At 40.1% G+C, this 20,043-nt stretch overlaps 1 protein-coding gene across 1 annotated transcript in view; it reads left to right on the top strand.

The window, feature by feature from the left end:
- The first annotated feature begins 9,782 nt into the window (after nucleotides 1–9,782).
- The window catches only part of LOC311246374 (uncharacterized protein), a 29,467-nt gene continuing 19,206 nt past the window's right edge, over nucleotides 9,783–20,043 (top strand). Inside the window, exon 1 of the mRNA XM_084338487.1 lies at nucleotides 9,783–9,831. Coding sequence (XP_084194613.1) covers nucleotides 9,787–9,831 — 45 coding nt within the window. The 5' untranslated portion in view covers nucleotides 9,783–9,786. The remainder of the gene's footprint in view (nucleotides 9,832–20,043) is intronic.

The following is a 20,043-nucleotide window of genomic DNA, read 5'->3' as shown; positions in this document are numbered from 1 at the left end:
TGACAACTTACTCACTACAAAACACAGGTCAGGGCGGGTACATGTTGTTAAGTAGATGAGGCTACCCACGGCTTCCCTGTACATTTTTACATCTGTCAGTTTCTGAGCATCCTCTTGGTAATCAAGTTTCTGATCACATGGTGTTTCCCTTGTTCTACATTCCTGCATGTCAAAACGTTTCAGGATTTTTTCCACATATCTCTTCTGGGATACTGTTACACAATTTTCCGACTGCTCAAAGTCCATACCTAGGAAATGCTTTAACCTGCCAAGGTCTTTGATTTTGAATCTGGTGAAGAGCATACCTTTCACCTGATCTAGGTTCCTGGTGTTGTCTGCTGCGATGATCAAATCATCCACCCAAATGACGATTATCACATTCCCTGACTCTTTTGACTCCCTTGAGTAAACACAGGGGTCTACTGGATTCTGTATCAAGTGATCCTTGATGAGGCATGTGTGGAGCATCTTGTTCCAATTTCACCCAGACTGTTTCAGGCCGTAAATGGATTTTTCTAGCCTGCACACTAGCTTTTCCCCTTTCTTTTCATAACCTTTAGGTTGTTCCATATATATCTCCCTATCTATGGGTGCGTGCAGATAGGCTGTCTTCACATCCATCTGATGTAGAATCAGATTGTCTTCAGCTGCTTTCTGAACCACTACCCTTACACTGGTCAGGTTGGCGGTGGGGGAAAATGTTTCACCATAGTCTATCCCCTCCCTCTGGCTGAAACCTTTAGCTACAAATCTCGCTTTGTACTTTTCGTGGCCTTCGATCCCTTCCTTGATTGAGTACACCCATTTTCCTCCCACTGTCTGTCTGCCCTCTGGCAATTGTGTGAGAGTAAAAGTGTGGTTGTCCTCTAAGGACCTCATCTCCTCGTCTATCGCTCTCTCCCACTTACTCGACTCTGGGGACACTATGGCTTCCTTAAAGGACTGAGGCACGCCACACACCACTCTGTAGCAGTAGTCAATATCGGCGAGTGTACTGTCATCCTCGTCACTCCCTCTCCGGGCATAATCTATCAGATATTTTGGGGGTTTGTGTTCCCTTGAGGGATACCTTCCACTGTTTGGGGCACTTGACGTCACCCTCGGGTGCTCCTCGTCATCGCCCTCTGGGGGTGGCTGGCTGTCTGCTTGCACGCCTGTGCTCAGTACGCTAGGCGGGGGTGTCTCTGTCCCCTCATACCTTACCCCGGAGTCCAGCCATGGCTCCTCTGTCTGTGTCTTGATTTCGCACGTTGTCTTGGTGACAAATTTCACTAGCCTGTGCTTTTGCACCTTCCCTTTACCGGAATAGTAGACTAGGAGTGCTGGGCTCCCTCTGTCGTGTCCTACAAAGAACCCTTTTTCACATCTGGACTCAAGCTTGCCTCTGTCCTGCTGGTAAGTATAGCACACTGATCCGAATTTGTGCATTCTGGCTAGATTACATCTTTTCCCAGTCATTGCTGTATATGGGGTGGTGCCTGTGTGTTTATTAAAACACCTGTTTCTGGTGTAAGCAGCTTCTTGTACCGCATAATGCCACAGGCTCTTCGGTATGTTACTATCGTCTAGCTTACACCTGGCCATTTCAAAAAGGGTGCGCCATTCCCTCTCTGCTACTCCGTTCTGATGTGGGGAGTAGGGACATGACGTCTCGTGTCTGATCCTGTTCTTTCTTAGCAGTGATTGGAACTCTCTGTTCGTAAACTCGGTCCCGTTGTCTGATCTCAAACATTTTACTTCCCCATAGGGGGCTACATCGGCAAGGAACTTTTCCGTGGCTTGGAGCGCATCACTCTTTGCTTTGAGGAAATAGACGAACACTACGCCTGTACCCACATCTGTAAAGGACAGTACGTAGTTAAAGCCACCTATGGACTCGTTCCTTACTGGACCGGCTAGGTCGGTGTTAACTAGCTCCAGCGGTCTCTTTACTTTCTCCGTGGGGCCCCTGTTCCTTGTTTGAGTAAACTTCCCTCTTATGCAAACTTCACATTCTTTGTCAGGTCTATGCCTCTCACCTTTAATGTGCATACCATCTGTCACTGCTTGTAGCTTTAGCAAATCCTTGTGATTACAATGACCCATAATTTCATGCCACGTCTGGATGTCATGGCTAACAGTCACATTACATTTGTCATTATTATTGCACTCCGTTTGTAAGTAATACATTCTCCCATATACGTTGATATTAAACCGCGTACCATCTCGTTCTACAAGAACATCTTTACCTTCACTGAAGAACACTTCGGCGCCGTTAGCAGTAGCAGATTTGACTGAGAATAGTTCTTGTGGGAACGAGGGTATGTATAAAGCATTCTTTAATGTCACTGTACACCGGCGTCCCTTACTGTCTATAAGGTGTACCTGTGCGTCTCCTCTCCCTTGCGCCAACCCGTAGGTGCGCTTCCCGTCTGCCAGCTCCATGCTGTGTCCCTCTGGCTTGAAGGATTTATCGAAGTTCTTGAAACTGCTCCTGTCGTTGATGATGTGGGACGACGCACCTGTGTCTACGATCAACCCCCTCCTCGGGAGCTGCCAGTGCTGTGTTGGCCGGGTGACGCCTGTAGTCCGCGCCCCAAAGACGAAATCCTCTCGTCCCGCCGCTCTTCGTGCGTCATCTCGACCCGTCACACGATCTCTGTCGCCGCCATCTTGTCTGTAGTTGCCATCTCGTCCACAGTCGCCATCTTGGCCGCGGCCGCGATCTCGTCCATCGCCGCCATCTTGTTTGTAGTCGCGGTCTTGTCCGTCGCCGCCATCTTGTCCATGTGCGCCGCCTCAACTCTGGCCGACATCTTGCCCATGTGCGTATCGGGCGCTCTGGTCTCGTTTCTTTCGGCACTCTTTGTCTGTGTGCCCCGATGATCTGCAGAAGTTGCACCAGACTGTCCTGTTGCAGTTATCTCTCCGATGCCCGTTCTCTCCGCATCGCCAACACGTCAGCTCCATCGTGGGCCTGGCCCTTTCCCTCTGTGTTGCTCTGGCTTTCAGTGCTATCCCCCGCGGCTTTCAGTGCTATTCCGCGACGTCTGGGTGGATATCCTCTGAAGCCTCAAAGTTCCGCAGCTTGGCTTTGAACTGCCCCAATGTCATGTCCGTTGAACCGTGGGTAACCAGTAGCGCGAACGGCCTGTATAACTCCGGCAGTCCTCTCATCACCATTGCCATCATTAGCCCCTCTCCTGGTGCCTCTCCTGCACTCTTGAGCGCCGTCATGATCTGCTCAGCTCGGATGATGTATTCTGTCATCGTCTCTGTGTGCCCCTTCTTCAGGGCCGTTAACATTATGTAGAGGGACACTACTCTGGGCCTTCCCCGTCCGATGTAATGCTCCCTCAACACTCCCAGGCTTTCTCGGCCTTTGTCCTTCGTGTCGCGGAATATTAGTCCCAAGCTCGTATCGTCGAGCAGCGGCGCCAACTCACAGTATGCGTCCGCGTTTAGTTTGTCGTCTTGTGTTTGGTCCTCCGCCGTCAGTGGCCCTGCGGGGGCCGCCAGGATCACCGCCTTGAGTCCCGCGCTGTGCATGCAACATAGCATGCGCTCTTCCCAGAGCTCATATCCTTCCGCTTTCCCGTTAAATGTGGGCCACTTGCTTCTTCCCTTGGTCGCCATCCTCTTTCTTGGTGGTAGGTGGTTGGTGTAGCTTAAGCTCCGTTGGCCTAGTATCTAGCCACGCGGTACTCCCGGTGCTGCTCTGGCCTACACGTCAGCTAAGCTAACTACCTTTATTATTTCGCCCCTGCGAGATCTGGGCCCATAACCTGTTAACAGATTCGGCAATGGGGCGACAATAATGTATACAAGAGGCATGGTATTCTATCTTTGGCCTGCGGTGGGCGTTATGTAACAGCAATACTGCGGTAATGCAATAACCGCGGCAGCTCTAATTATTATTATTATTATTATTATTATTATTATTATTATTATTATTATTATTATTACATTAGCACACGATTCTTCTCCTATTGTGGAAGAATGTTCAGAAGGTTTCCTTTCAAAAGAGACCAGACTCATGCATAAGTGCTATAAGTGGTTCAAGTAATAAATCGCAAATTACTTTCGGTATGCAATCATCAAAATGTGCCCTAAGCATAAGGGGTTAAAGGCATTTTTCTCAGTTTCACTGTTTGCATAGTAGTAGTAGTTAGCATCTGCAGGGCAGTGTAGTCGAAGTGCAAAGTATTAGGTCGGAGTTCCAGCCAGATTCCAGCCAGCGCCCCCTGTCGACATGCTTCAGGACCCACATGGTGTCTTTTCTTCTCCTTCTTCTTCTGCTTCTTCTTCTGCTGCTTCTTCTTCTTCTTCTTCTTCTTCTTCTTCTTCTTCTTCTTCTTCTTCTTCTTCTTCTTCTTCTTCTTCTTCTTCTTCTTCTTCTTCTTCTTCTTCTTCTTCTTCTTCTTCTTCTTCTTCTTCTTCTTCTTCTTCTTCTGCTTCTGCTTCTGCTTCTTCTGCTGCTGCTGCTTTGAAGTACCCCGCCCTGTGTGCGTAGGAGACACACACAGCTCCCAGCCCCTGGTCCCAATGAAGGAAACACACAGTGAGACCGCGGCCTGTTTTCTAAGTGAACTAGTTTTCCGGCGACTTTGATCTCCTAGAGAGGCTCCAGAAGAGGAGAAGCTGCTGTGGGAAGAAGCATTTTAGATCAGAGTATTTAGATCAACTCTGACACACACACACACACACACACACACACACACACACACACACACACACACACACACACACACACACACACACACACACACACACACACACACACACACACACACACACACACACGCACATACACACATACACACACAGTGGCGGCCGGCCGATAGTGGGCGCTAGAGCGCCGCCCTCCCTGGTTAAAAGAGAGAAGAAAAAGAAAATATATATAACTATATATTTTTTTGAGCCCTAGAAATAAAATAAACATGTTTAAAATGAATAATATTTACTCATTTTAAGTATGTTTGTGTTTCCAATGCACAATATAACGTTAATATATCAAATATAAATAATAGTTTTTCATTCACAGGAAGTGACTAGTAACTACCTCTCAGGCCGGGGCGAGACATATCGCGCACAGCAGGGCGTGCACTGGTTTCATCGCTGTATCCTCGCAGCCAATCAAATAGGTCAACGCACGTAACGCACTGTGCGTTGAAATATGATGTAATATGATGGAAGCCGGGCGCGTTTTTAAGCGATCTATATCATCTAAGCCAGTGGTTCCCAAAGTCGGGGTCGCGACCCAAAGGTGGGCCGCGAGCAGCCACGGGTGGGCCACAAGATGATTAAAAAAAAAAAAAAAAAAAAAAGGGGGGTTTTTGGGGTTTTTTGTCAGGCCACTGAACTTAGAAGCAGGCCAGGACAGTGTTTCTAGTTGTATTCTAAAATTATATTCTATTGTATTCTAAAATGTGACTATATGGTTTTATATTAACTTAATAAATAAACAAAAATGAAAAATCTACTTATTTCAACGAACATTTCAAACTAAATAACAGATTATGCACATAAAACGCTGAAAACAACCGAAGCAACAATAGTATTTTAATGAGGCTATTATTATTATCATTATTATTTTGCAACAAGTTAGCCCTCTCATAAATAGCACATATAAATGAATAACTAACTTGAACTAACTTAAAGGGGAACTATCTTATAAATGGCCTTTGGGTGTTTAGCATTGTTTCATAGCTATGTGGACTTATATTAATATGATCTATGTCTCTAATTCTCATATTGGCGCATTCTTCCAATTCTCCTCTCACAATATTCACCCTCACTGAACTGAGTCATCTGAAAATGTGCTGATCTGTGATGTCAGAGAGACTCAGCTGCATAATAATGTGCACGGTTGGCCCCTTGCAGCACCACCGTGGCCTCCCAGGCTCAAAACGGCTTAAAGGTCAACCTCCACGTTGTATTTTTGTTCAATAAACAATGTGGACTAGGCCAACAGTGACTTTCATGAAGAATTGGAAAAAAAAGTATTGAAATTGACCCAGTTTTAGCGTTTTTATCAAAACATTTTGTCTGCCCAACACAATCACCACGCACGTGCATATTTTAATCAATGGTTCATAACGTGCGCATGTAATGTCGTCACAACAGGTGTTGGTCACCAGGGGGCTCTGTGAGTCACAGGCAGTAGCAAGGAGGCGGAGCATTATTTCCGGCGTTGGGTGCATGATGCGCATGCGCTGTGATCACACCAGGCAGCCAACGCCGGAAATAATGCCGTTTTGAGCAGTTTATAAAAAATATTTAAAATGTTTATTAGCAACGCAGAGCTTTCAAACCATCCCGTATCTCTGTCCGAAACCCTCGTGCAACTGTGAGTACATTTGAAATGTCTCTGTGATACTTGTATAACGAACGGTTCGGCCAGAACCAGTCCTTCATGGTAAATCTAGGTTGGTTTCCTATTAAGGAGCAAGTGACTGTGGATTCACTCGGTGCATCAGTCACGAAAGGGGCTATGATGAGCTTGGCAAGCCAGAGTAAAACACAGTTTTCATTCAATCAATAACAACATTAACCAGACTCTTGTTGTGTCTATTATGCTAACGCTAACGTTACCTCATTGTGTCTATTCTACAAGCTTTAACGTTACCTAGCCTCTCGTGTCTATCTGCTAACGTTAGCATTAGGCTAACTAACGTTACCACTCGTCCCTAACCCCAACAACAAGCGTAACTAATCAGCAATCTTTTTGTCAGACTAAACTCTCCGCTCGGTGGCAAATTGTGTTGATGTCGGTTTTGTTTCATCAATAAATGAGGCAGAATACACAGTGACTGTATCCTTTTTTATTGCACTTGTTTCGTGCTGCAAACATACATAAGACATCCTACGCGAGACATTAAAGATGGCGGCGTTCTGTTTTCGTTCAGACTCTCCAGACAGTGACGCGTCTCTCTTCTGACCAATCAGTGGTCTGCAGTTTTTCACGTGACATTTCTGGAGCTCTCATGCTGATCACCAGCAGCCCCGCCTCCCCACACGGAGACAAACTGAGTACTTTATTTTAGTGGAAAAGCAACATTAGATTCGGCTCATTAATATGCACCTGTGTCCTGTTGTGACGTCGGCGTTTGATACGCTTTTTTGATTCGCGCGTGCATGTTATTCGTGCATGGACCTTTTTAACTCTTTCAGAGTGGCATTTCCGGTGTCAAATGGAAAAAAATAAATAATGAAATTATATACCAATGATGTAAACTACCCATAATTGATCAGTAGGGTTTAAGCTGGAGGTTGGCCTTTAAGATCTTGAGGTAGAAAAGTTTGTATGCCTCTGGGGAGTGAGTTTTACACCCGTTACATTCACCCCCCCTAAACTCACACCACCCAAGGCATCCGGGTCTACGGCACCAGTGTAACAGAGGCAACTCGCCCCTGCCACGAATTCGACCATGCCTTGAGTGGGAGTCGAACCCCAGGCGTCCGCACTGCGGGCAACATAACAAACCGCTGCGCCAAGAAAGGAATTCCCTTCTAAGCGCTCAGTTTGTATGCCTCTGGGGAGTGAGTTTTACACCCGTTACACGAGCACGGGGAGAACATGCAAACTCCACACAGAAAGGCCTGGGAGATACCCCACCTGGGTAACTGGCATCATGGAAACCTGGTCCCCAAGCGGGAATCGAACCCTGGACCTTCTTGCTGTGAGGCGACAGTGTTAACCACTACACCACCGTGCCGGGTCACACCGGCCGCCACTGCACACACACACACACACACGCACGCTCATGCACACGCACGCACACACACATACTCACACACACACGCACACGCACACGCACGCACATGCACACGCACACACACTATTTAGATAAACTCTGACAGACTGAGCTCCAGCTGAGGGCTCCCTCAACACAACACGGCCCCCCTGTAGTGCTGACACACACACGCGCGCATGCACACGCACACGCACGCACATGCACACGCACACACACTATTTAGATAAACTCTGACAGACTGAGCTCCAGCTGAGAGCTGACGGCTCCCTCAACACGACACGCCCCCCCCCCCCCCCCCCCCTGACACACACACACACACACACACACACACACACACACACACACACACACACACACACACACACACACACACACACACACACAAACACACAAACACACACACGCACACACACTGATAACAACTGATAACAAACTATCATTACACATGGGCAAAACAGAGTCCATTCTCTTCGGTTCAAATAACAAACTCAGCAAGACCGACGGATTCTCAGTTACAGTGGGTGACAATATTGTCACAAGGAAAGACGAAATTACCTACCTGGGTTCCATCCTAGAGGCAAATCTTTCCTGTGACAAAATGGCATCCAATGTAATAAAAAAAGTCAACCAACGAACTAGATTCTTGTACCGGATCTCCTCTCTGGTAAACAAGAATACCCTGAAGACTCTGGCAGGAGCACTCATTCAAGGGTACTATGACTATGCGTGCACCTCATGGTACCAAAGCACCTCAAAGGCGCTTAAAACAAAATTACAAACATCACAAAACAAACTGGTCAGACTACTACTTGACCTGAACCCCAGAACCCACCTCACCCCTGCCCACTTTGCCAACCTAGGATGGCTTAGAGTAGACGACAGAGTACAGCAACTTGCAATGGGCCTGGTCTACAAGATACACTATACGACCGGGGTGCCCATGTACATGTCAAAATACTTCCCAAAGGTCAGTGAATACCACAACCACTACACCAGAGGAAGCTCAACAAATCATGTTAAACCCAGATTCGGCTCAAACAAGGGACTAAACACGTTTCGCAATTATGCCACAACAATGTGGAACGCCCTACCCAAAGCTGTAAAGGAATGTGAATCCCTGCCCACATTCAAAACCGCCCTTAAAGAGCACCTACGGGAGGCTGCAATTCGAAACTGGCCACCGTAAATGCCCAAAACCCCCACCACCTCCTAATAGACAGTCTCCTCCCCACCGCATGTATATATTCCCTCCCCGCCGTATGTATATTTCCCTCCCACCCACCCACCCCCTCCTAATGTACAGTCCCCTCCCCATCATATGTATATACTCTGTCAGGATCTAGGGGTAACAGTACTGTATATTTGAATACCGCCTATGTCACAAATGTATCAGTACTAAATACCTATATGTCCCTATGCCATAAATGTCATGTATGTTGTGTATGTCATAAATGTCTATATGAATTGAAAATGGGGGACCCTGATGGAAACAAGACAAACGTCTTTCTCAGGTCTGCATCCCCTTAACAATTGTATGTATTGAGCCGTACTGTATTGTACCCATTCTGCAATCTGTTAAATAAAGTTTTCATTCATTCATTCATTCATTCATTCATTCACACAGGGGCGTAGCTGGGGGGGGAGGATTAGGATTATTCCAAGGGCCCAGCACTGGGGGGGGGGGGGGCCCAGAGAACACTATTATTATCTTTTTATTAATATGGTTTTATTATTATCCTAAAGTAAGTTAATGTAGTTGACGCAAAAGCATAATTGCCTGTATTAAAGAAAAACGTCACAAAAGAAACAAACAGGTGCTTGTTACTTTGTTTGACAATATCAGCACCCCTCCCTTCTTTCATTGCATGGTTCAGTCCACATACACAGCAGCGCGCCAGCAGCTTGAACAGAGTCGACTTCCAGGCCAGTAGATGGCGCTCCTGCGCTCCTGCGCTTCTGAGAGTGATAGAGGAGGGAAGGAGGAAACCAGTACAGTCTGGCTCTGGCTCCAGAGTCCCGAGCACCGCCATGTTCTATACTGTAGATATCTATGAGCACCGCGCAGTCAGAGCAGCCATCTTTGCGTCATTCACAGGTAATACAATACTTATCTAAAACATTCTTAAAGATGTTTAAAAACGAATGTGAACTGCCAGTGACATGCTATGTAACGTTTCGAGTGTACATGAACATGTTTGCACGTTTGGACGAGTCGTTTTAACTTTTAATTGGTCGAGTTGAATAATGGATAACTGCTAGCTAGCTGTGTTCATAGACTGCGGTCAAGTGAGCCGTCTTTTGCTTTTGCGTGGTCAAGTGAGCCGCTCTTGTTTTTCGAGTGCGCGATTAGTTCCAGGTTTACGGTAATGCATTCAAACAACCCTGGGAGGCTGTTGTAATGAACCGACGTGACTTTTGAACACAGTCTCGCAAGTAGATCTTACAGAAATACTTAATATGACATTGAATGCGCATCGAATCAATAGGACGTTTAGTCTAATCAATAGGACGTTTCGTATGTGCAGTATTATTGAACATCGAATCAATAGGACGCGCAGTATATTCGATCACTAAACTAAAGCTACAGACAATTCCACAGAGGAACACTTCCGGTGAGGATTTCAAAGTAAAGGATGGCATGTGGTTCATTTCTATTATTTCATAAGTAGTTTATTACACTGCCATGTTTGTACTTAATACTTCTCAAGACTACTTGCACAAATAATATTAACTACTTTTACTGTGTACTTTGAGTAATTTGAGTTTCAAAGTCCTTTTTATAGAACAATGAGTATTTTCGACTAACTTTGATGTGGGATAAAAAAAAAGATTTTCCCATAAGCACTTTATGAAACTGCCATGGTTGTACTTAGTACCCCTTAGACTACTTGTACAAATTATATGAAATATTTTTACTGTGTACTTTTTGAGTAATTTCAGTTTTAAAGTCCTCAGAATCAGCATTTTCAACTAACTTTGATGTGGGATAAAAAAAGATTTTCCCATAAGCACCTTATGAAACTGCCATGGTTGTACTTAGTACCTCTTAGACTACCTGTACAAATTATATGAAATATTTTTACTGTGTACTTTTTGAGTAATTTCAGTTTCAAAGTCCCCAGAATCAGCATTTTCGACTAACTTTGATGTGGGATAAAAAAAGATTTTCCCATAAGCACCTTATGAAACTGCCATGGTTGTACTTAGTACCTCTTAGACTACCTGTACAAATTATATGAAATATTTTTACTGTGTACTTTTTGAGTAATTTGAGTTTCAAAGTCCCCAGAATCAGCATTTTCGACTAACTTTGATGTGGGATAAAAAAAGATTTTCCCATAAGCACCTTATGAAACTGCCATGGTTGTACTTAGTACCTCTTAGACTACCTGTACAAATTATATGAAATATTTTTACTGTGTACTTTTTGAGTAATTTCAGTTTCAAAGTCCCCAGAATCAGCATTTTCGACTAACTTTGATGTGGGATAAAAAAAGATTTTCCCATAAGCACCTTATGAAACTGCCATGGTTGTACTTAGTACCTCTTAGACTACCTGTACAAATTATATGAAATATTTTTACTGTGTACTTTTTGAGTAATTTCAGTTTCAAAGTCCCCAGAATCAGCATTTTCGACTAACTTTGATGTGGGATAAAAAAAGATTTTCCCATAAGCACCTTATGAAACTGCCATGGTTGTACTTAGTACCTCTTAGACTACCTGTACAAATTATATGAAATATTTTTACTGTGTACTTTTTGAGTAATTTCAGTTTCAAAGTCCCCAGAATCAGCATTTTCGACTAACTTTGATGTGGGATAAAAAAAGATTTTCCCATAAGCACCTTATGAAACTGCCATGGTTGTACTTAGTACCTCTTAGACTACTTGTACAAATTATATGAAATATTTTTACTGTGTACTTTTTGAGTAATTTCAGTTTTAAAGTCCCCAGAATCAGCATTTTCGACTAACTTTGATGTGGGATAAAAAAAGATTTTCCCATAAGCACCTTATGAAACTGCCATGGTTGTACTTAGTACCTCTTAGACTACTTGTACAAATTATATGAAATATTTTTACTGTGTACTTTTTGAGTAATTTGAGTTTCAAAGTCCCCAGAATCAGCATTTTCGACTAACTTTGATGTGGGATAAAAAAAGATTTCCCCATAAGCACCCTATGAAACTGCCATGGTTGTACTTAGTACCTCTTAGACTACCTGTACAAATTATATGAAATATTTTTACTGTGTACTTTTTGAGTAATTTCAGTTTCAAAGTCCCCAGAATCAGCATTTTCGACTAACTTTGATGTGGGATAAAAAAAGATTTTCCCATAAGCACCTTATGAAACTGCCATGGTTGTACTTAGTACCTCTTAGACTACGTGTACAAATTATATGAAATATTTTTACTGTGTACTTTTTGAGTAATTTGAGTTTCAAAGTCCCCAGAATCAGCATTTTCGACTAACTTTGATGTGGGATAAAAAAAGATTTTCCCATAAGCACCTTATGAAACTGCCATGGTTGTACTTAGTACCTCTTAGACTACCTGTACAAATTATATGAAATATTTTTACTGTGTACTTTTTGAGTAATTTGAGTTTCAAAGTCCTCAGAATCAGCATTTTCGACTAACTTTGATGTTGGATAAAAACAATTCTTCCCATAAGCACTTTATGAAACTGCCATGGTTGTACTTAGTACCTCTTAGACTACCTGTACAAATTATATGAAATATTTTTACTGTGTACTTTTTGAGTAATTTCAGTTTCAAAGTCCCCAGAATCAGCATTTTCGACTAACTTTGATGTGGGATAAAAAAAGATTTTCCCATAAGCACCTTATGAAACTGCCATGGTTGTACTTAGTACCTCTTAGACTACCTGTACAAATTATATGAAATATTTTTACTGTGTACTTTTTGAGTAATTTCAGTTTCAAAGTCCCCAGAATCAGCATTTTCGACTAACTTTGATGTGGGATAAAAAAAGATTTTCCCATAAGCACCTTATGAAACTGCCATGGTTGTACTTAGTACCTCTTAGACTACCTGTACAAATTATATGAAATATTTTTACTGTGTACTTTTTGAGTAATTTCAGTTTCAAAGTCCCCAGAATCAGCATTTTCGACTAACTTTGATGTGGGATAAAAAAAGATTTTCCCATAAGCACCTTATGAAACTGCCATGGTTGTACTTAGTACCTCTTAGACTACGTGTACAAATTATATGAAATATTTTTACTGTGTACTTTTTGAGTAATTTGAGTTTCAAAGTCCCCAGAATCAGCATTTTCGACTAACTTTGATGTGGGATAAAAAAAGATTTTCCCATAAGCACCTTATGAAACTGCCATGGTTGTACTTAGTACCTCTTAGACTACCTGTACAAATTATATGAAATATTTTTACTGTGTACTTTTTGAGTAATTTCAGTTTCAAAGTCCCCAGAATCAGCATTTTCGACTAACTTTGATGTGGGATAAAAAAAGATTTTCCCATAAGCACCTTATGAAACTGCCATGGTTGTACTTAGTACCTCTTAGACTACGTGTACAAATTATATGAAATATTTTTACTGTGTACTTTTTGAGTAATTTGAGTTTCAAAGTCCCCAGAATCAGCATTTTCGACTAACTTTGATGTGGGATAAAAAAAGATTTTCCCATAAGCACCTTATGAAACTGCCATGGTTGTACTTAGTACCTCTTAGACTACCTGTACAAATTATATGAAATATTTTTACTGTGTACTTTTTGAGTAATTTCAGTTTCAAAGTCCCCAGAATCAGCATTTTCGACTAACTTTGATGTGGGATAAAAAAAGATTTTCCCATAAGCACCTTATGAAACTGCCATGGTTGTACTTAGTACCTCTTAGACTACGTGTACAAATTATATGAAATATTTTTACTGTGTACTTTTTGAGTAATTTGAGTTTCAAAGTCCCCAGAATCAGCATTTTCGACTAACTTTGATGTGGGATAAAAAAAGATTTTCCCATAAGCACCTTATGAAACTGCCATGGTTGTACTTAGTACCTCTTAGACTACGTGTACAAATTATATTAAATATTTTTACTGTGTACTTTTTGAGTAATTTGAGTTTCAAAGTCCCCAGAATCAGCATTTTCGACTAACTTTGATGTGGGATAAAAAAAGATTTTCCCATAAGCACCTTATGAAACTGCCATGGTTGTACTTAGTACCTCTTAGACTACCTGTACAAATTATATGAAATATTTTTACTGTGTACTTTTTGAGTAATTTCAGTTTCAAAGTCCCCAGAATCAGCATTTTCGACTAACTTTGATGTGGGATAAAAAAAGATTTTCCCATAAGCACCTTATGAAACTGCCATGGTTGTACTTAGTACCTCTTAGACTACCTGTACAAATTATATGAAATATTTTTACTGTGTACTTTTTGAGTAATTTCAGTTTCAAAGTCCCCAGAATCAGCATTTTCGACTAACTTTGATGTGGGATAAAAAAAGATTTTCCCATAAGCACCTTATGAAACTGCCATGGTTGTACTTAGTACCTCTTAGACTACCTGTACAAATTATATGAAATATTTTTACTGTGTACTTTTTGAGTAATTTGAGTTTCAAAGTCCCCAGAATCAGGTACTAGAGGTACTAAGTACAACCATGGCAGTTTCATAAGGTGCTTATGGGAAAATCTTTTTTTATCCCACATCAAAGTTAGTCGAAAATGCTGATTCTGGGGACTTTGAAACTCAAATTACTCAAAAAGTACGCAGTAAAAATATTTCATATAATTTGTACACGTAGTCTAAGAGGTACTAAGTACAACCATGGCAGTTTCATAAGGTGCTTATGGGAAAATCTTTTTTTATCCCACATCAAAGTTAGTCGAAAATGCTGATTCTGGGGACTTTGAAACTCAAATTACTCAAAGTACACAGTAAAAATATTTCATATAATTTGTACAGGTAGTCTAAGAGGTACTAAGTACAACCATGGCAGTTTCATAAGGTGCTTATGGGAAAATCTTTTTTTATCCCACATCAAAGTTAGTCAAATGCTGATTCTGGGGACTTTGAAACTGAAATTACTCAAAAAGTACACAGTAAAAATATTTCATATAATTTGTACAGGTAGTCTAAGAGGTACTAAGTACAACCATGGCAGTTTCATAAGGTGCTTATGGGAAAATCTTTTTTTATCCCACATCAAAGTTAGTCGAAAATGCTGATTCTGGGGACTTTGAAACTCAAATTACTAAAAAAGTACACAGTAAAAATATTTCATATAATTTGTACACGTAGTCTAAGAGGTACTAAGTACAACCATGGCAGTTTCATAAGGTGCTTATGGGAAAATCTTTTTTTATCCCACATCAAAGTTAGTCGAAAATGCTGATTCTGGGGACTTTGAAACTGAAATTACTCAAAAAGTACACAGTAAAAATATTTCATATAATTTGTACAGGTAGTCTAAGAGGTACTAAGTACAACCATGGCAGTTTCATAAGGTGCTTATGGGAAAATCTTTTTTTATCCCACATCAAAGTTAGTCGAAAATGCTGATTCTGGGGACTTTGAAACTCAAATTACTCAAAAAGTACACAGTAAGAATATTTCATATAATTTGTACACGTAGTCTAAGAGGTACTAAGTACAACCATGGCAGTTTCATAAGGTGCTTATGGGAAAATCTTTTTTTATCCCACATCAAAGTTAGTTGAAAATGCTGATTCTGGGGACTTTGAAACTGAAATTACTCAAAAAGTACACAGTAAAAATATTTCATATAATTTGTACAGGTAGTCTAAGAGGTACTAAGTACAACCATGGCAGTTTCATAAGGTGCTTATGGGAAAATCTTTTTTTATCCCACATCAAAGTTAGTCGAAAATGCTGATTCTGGGGACTTTGAAACTCAAATTACTCAAAAAGTACACAGTAAAAATATTTCATATAATTTGTACACGTAGTCTAAGAGGTACTAAGTACAACCATGGCAGTTTCATAAGGTGCTTATGGGAAAATCTTTTTTTATCCCACATCAAAGTTAGTCGAAAATGCTGATTCTGGGGACTTTGAAACTCAAATTACTCAAAAAGTACACAGTAAAAATATTTCATATAATTTGTACAGGTAGTCTAAGAGGTACTAAGTACAACCATGGCAGGTTCATAAGGTGCTTATGGGAAAATCTTTTTTTATCCCACATCAAAGTTAGTCGAAAATGCTGATTCTGGGGACTTTGAAACTGAAATTACTCAAAAAGTACACAGTAAAAATATTTCATATAATTTGTACAGGTAGTCTAAGAGGTACTAAGTACAACCATGGCAGTTTCATCAGGTGCTTATGGGAAAATCTTTTTTTATCCCACATCAAAGTTAGTCGAAAATGCTGATTCTGAGGACTTTAAAACTGAAATTACTCAAAAAGTACACAGTAAAAATATTTCATATAATTTGTACAGGTAGTCTAAGAGGTACTAAGTACAACCATGGCAGGTTCATAAGGTGCTTATGGGAAAATCTTTTTTTATCCCACATCAAAGTTAGTCGAAAATGCTGATTCTGGGGACTTTGAAACTGAAATTACTCAAAAAGTACACAGTAAAAATATTTCATATAATTTGTACAGGTAGTCTAAGAGGTACTAAGTACAACCATGGCAGTTTCATCAGGTGCTTATGGGAAAATCTTTTTTTATCCCACATCAAAGTTAGTCGAAAATGCTGATTCTGGGGACTTTGAAACTGAAATTACTCAAAAAGTACACAGTAAAAATATTTCATATAATTTGTACAGGTAGTCTAAGAGGTACTAAGTACAACCATGGCAGTTTCATAAAGTGCTTATGGGAAGAATTGTTTTTATCCAACATCAAAGTTAGTCGAAAATGCTGATTCTGAGGACTTTGAAACTCAAATTACTCAAAAAGTACACAGTAAAAATATTTCATATAATTTGTACAGGTAGTCTAAGAGGTACTAAGTACAACCATGGCAGTTTCATAAGGTGCTTATGGGAAAATCTTTTTTTATCCCACATCAAAGTTAGTCGAAAATGCTGATTCTGGGGACTTTGAAACTCAAATTACTCAAAAAGTACACAGTAAAAATATTTCATATAATTTGTACACGCAGTCTAAGAGGTACTAAGTACAACCATGGCAGTTTCATAAGGTGCTTATGGGAAAATCTTTTTTTATCCCACATCAAAGTTAGTCGAAAATGCTGATTCTGGGGACTTTGAAACTGAAATTACTCAAAAAGTACACAGTAAAAATATTTCATATAATTTGTACAGGTAGTCTAAGAGGTACTAAGTACAACCATGGCAGTTTCATCAAGTGCTTATGGGAAAATCTTTTTTTATCCCACATCAAAGTTAGTCGAAAATGCTGATTCTGAGGACTTTAAAACTGAAATTACTCAAAAAGTACACAGTAAAAATATTTCATATAATTTGTACACGTAGTCTAAGAGGTACTAAGTACAACCATGGCAGTTTCATAAGGTGCTTATGGGAAAATCTTTTTTTATCCCACATCAAAGTTAGTCGAAAATGCTGATTCTGGGGACTTTGAAACTCAAATTACTCAAAAAGTACACAGTAAAAATATTTCATATAATTTGTACACGTAGTCTAAGAGGTACTAAGTACAACCATGGCAGTTTCATAAGGTGCTTATGGGAAAATCTTTTTTTATCCCACATCAAAGTTAGTCGAAAATGCTGATTCTGGGGACTTTGAAACTCAAATTACTCAAAAAGTACACAGTAAAAATATTTCATATAATTTGTACACGTAGTCTAAGAGGTACTAAGTACAACCATGGCAGTTTCATAAGGTGCTTATGGGAAAATCTTTTTTTATCCCACATCAAAGTTAGTCGAAAATGCTGATTCTGGGGACTTTGAAACTCAAATTACTCAAAAAGTACACAGTAAAAATATTTCATATAATTTGTACAGGTAGTCTAAGAGGTACTAAGTACAACCATGGCAGTTTCATAAAGTGCTTATGGGAAAATCTTTTTTTATCCCACATCAAAGTTAGTCGAAAATGCTGATTCTGAGGACTTTAAAGCTGAAATTACTCAAAAAGTACACAGTAAAAATATTTCATATAATTTGTACAAGTAGTCTAAGAGGTACTAAGTACAACCATGGCAGTTTCATAAAGTGCTTATGGGAAAATCTTTTTTTATCCCACATCAAAGTTAGTCGAAAATGCTGATTCTGGGGACTTTGAAACTCAAATTACTCAAAAAGTACACAGTAAAAATATTTCATATAATTTGTACACGTAGTCTAAGAGGTACTAAGTACAACCATGGCAGTTTCATAAGGTGCTTATGGGAAAATCTTTTTTTATCCAACATCAAAGTTAGTCGAAAATGCTGATTCTGAGGACTTTAAAACTGAAATTACTCAAAAAGTACACAGTAAAAATATTTCATATAATTTGTACAAGTAGTCTAAGAGGTACTAAGTACAACCATGGCAGTTTCATAAAGTGCTTATGGGAAAATCTTTTTTTATCCCACATCAAAGTTAGTCGAAAATGCTGATTCTGGGGACTTTAAAACTGAAATTACTCAAAAAGTACACAGTAAAAATATTTCATATAATTTGTACAGGTAGTCTAAGAGGTACTAAGTACAACCATGGCAGTTTCATAAAGTGCTTATGGGAAGAATTGTTTTTATCCAACATCAAAGTTAGTCGAAAATGCTGATTCTGAGGACTTTAAAACTGAAATTACTCAAAAAGTACACAGTAAAAATATTTCATATAATTTGTACAAGTAGTCTAAGAGGTACTAAGTACAACCATGGAAGTTTCATAAAGTGCTTATGGGAAAATCTTTTTTTATACCACATCAAAGTTAGTCGAAAATGCTGATTCTGAGGACTTTGAAACTCAAATTACTCAAAAAGTACACAGTAAAAATATTTCATATAATTTGTACAAGTAGTCTAAGAGGTACTAAGTACAACCATGGCAGTTTCATAAAGTGCTTATGGGAAAATCTTTTTTTATCCCACATCAAAGTTAGTCGAAAATACTCATTGTTCTATAAAAAGGACTTTGAAACTCAAATTACTCAAAGTACACAGTAAAAGTAGTTAATATTATTTGTGCAAGTAGTCTTGAGAAGTATTAAGTACAAACATGGCAGTGTAATAAACTACTTATGAAATAATAGAAATGAACCACATGCCATCCTTTACTTTGAAATCCTCACCGGAAGTGTTCCTCTGTGGAATTGTCTGTAGCTTTAGTTTAGTGATCGAATATACTGCGCGTCCTATTGATTCGATGTTCAATAATACTGCACATACGAAACGTCCTATTGATTAGACTAAACGTCCTATTGATTCGATGCGCATTCAATGTCATATTAAGTATTTCTGTAAGATCTACTTGTGAGACTGTGTTCAAAAGTCACGTCGGTTCATTACAACAGCGTCCCAGGCTTGTTTTAATGCATTACCGTAAACCTGGAACTAATCGCGCACTCGAAAAACAAGAGCGGCTCACTTGACCACGCAAAAGCAAAAGACGGCTCACTTGACCGCAGTGTTCATAGTGTTACACCTGCTGTTGCTAAGATGAGCTCAACTCAAGCTAAGGTTATGAATAATCATATTCAATTTAAGATATGTACTCTTGGTTTTTTGGTACATTGAATGTGATTGTTCTGACTACAGGATTGGATATGAACTAAGTTTGTATTTGTAAGTAAGAATATAGATGGAATTTATGCCAAAAGGTGAATGATGAATGAAAACTTTATTTAACAGATTGCAGAATGGGTACAATACAATACAGTACGGCTCAATACACACAATTGTTAAGAGGATGCACACCAGAGAAAGACGTTTGTCTTGTTTACATCAGGGTCCCCCATTTTCAATTCATAGTGACATTTATGACATTACACAACATACATGACATCATTTATGGCATAGGGACATACATGACATACAGGTATATAGTACTGTTACATTTGTGACATATATGATATGCAAATATACAGTACTGTTACCCATAGATAGATCCTGACAGAGTATATGATGGGGAGGAGACTGTACATTAGGAGGGGGTGGGTGGGTGGGAGAGAAATATACATACGGTGGGGAGAGAATATATATATACGGAGGGGAGGAGACTGTATTAAGAGGGGGTGGGTGGGTGGGAGAGAAATATACATACGGTGGGGAGAGAATATATACAAAGGCAAAATCTGCATTTGGCTCGCCGACAACAAACTATCATTACACATGGGCAAAACAGAGTCCATTCTC

Source organism: Notolepis coatsorum (genome assembly GCF_963971535.1).
Source record: "Notolepis coatsorum genome assembly, contig: SUPER_1_unloc_1, whole genome shotgun sequence".
Lineage (NCBI taxonomy): Eukaryota > Metazoa > Chordata > Actinopteri > Aulopiformes > Paralepididae > Notolepis > Notolepis coatsorum.
The sequence above is the reverse complement of the archived record's forward strand: the minus strand, read 5'-3'. Positions and strand labels throughout refer to the sequence as shown.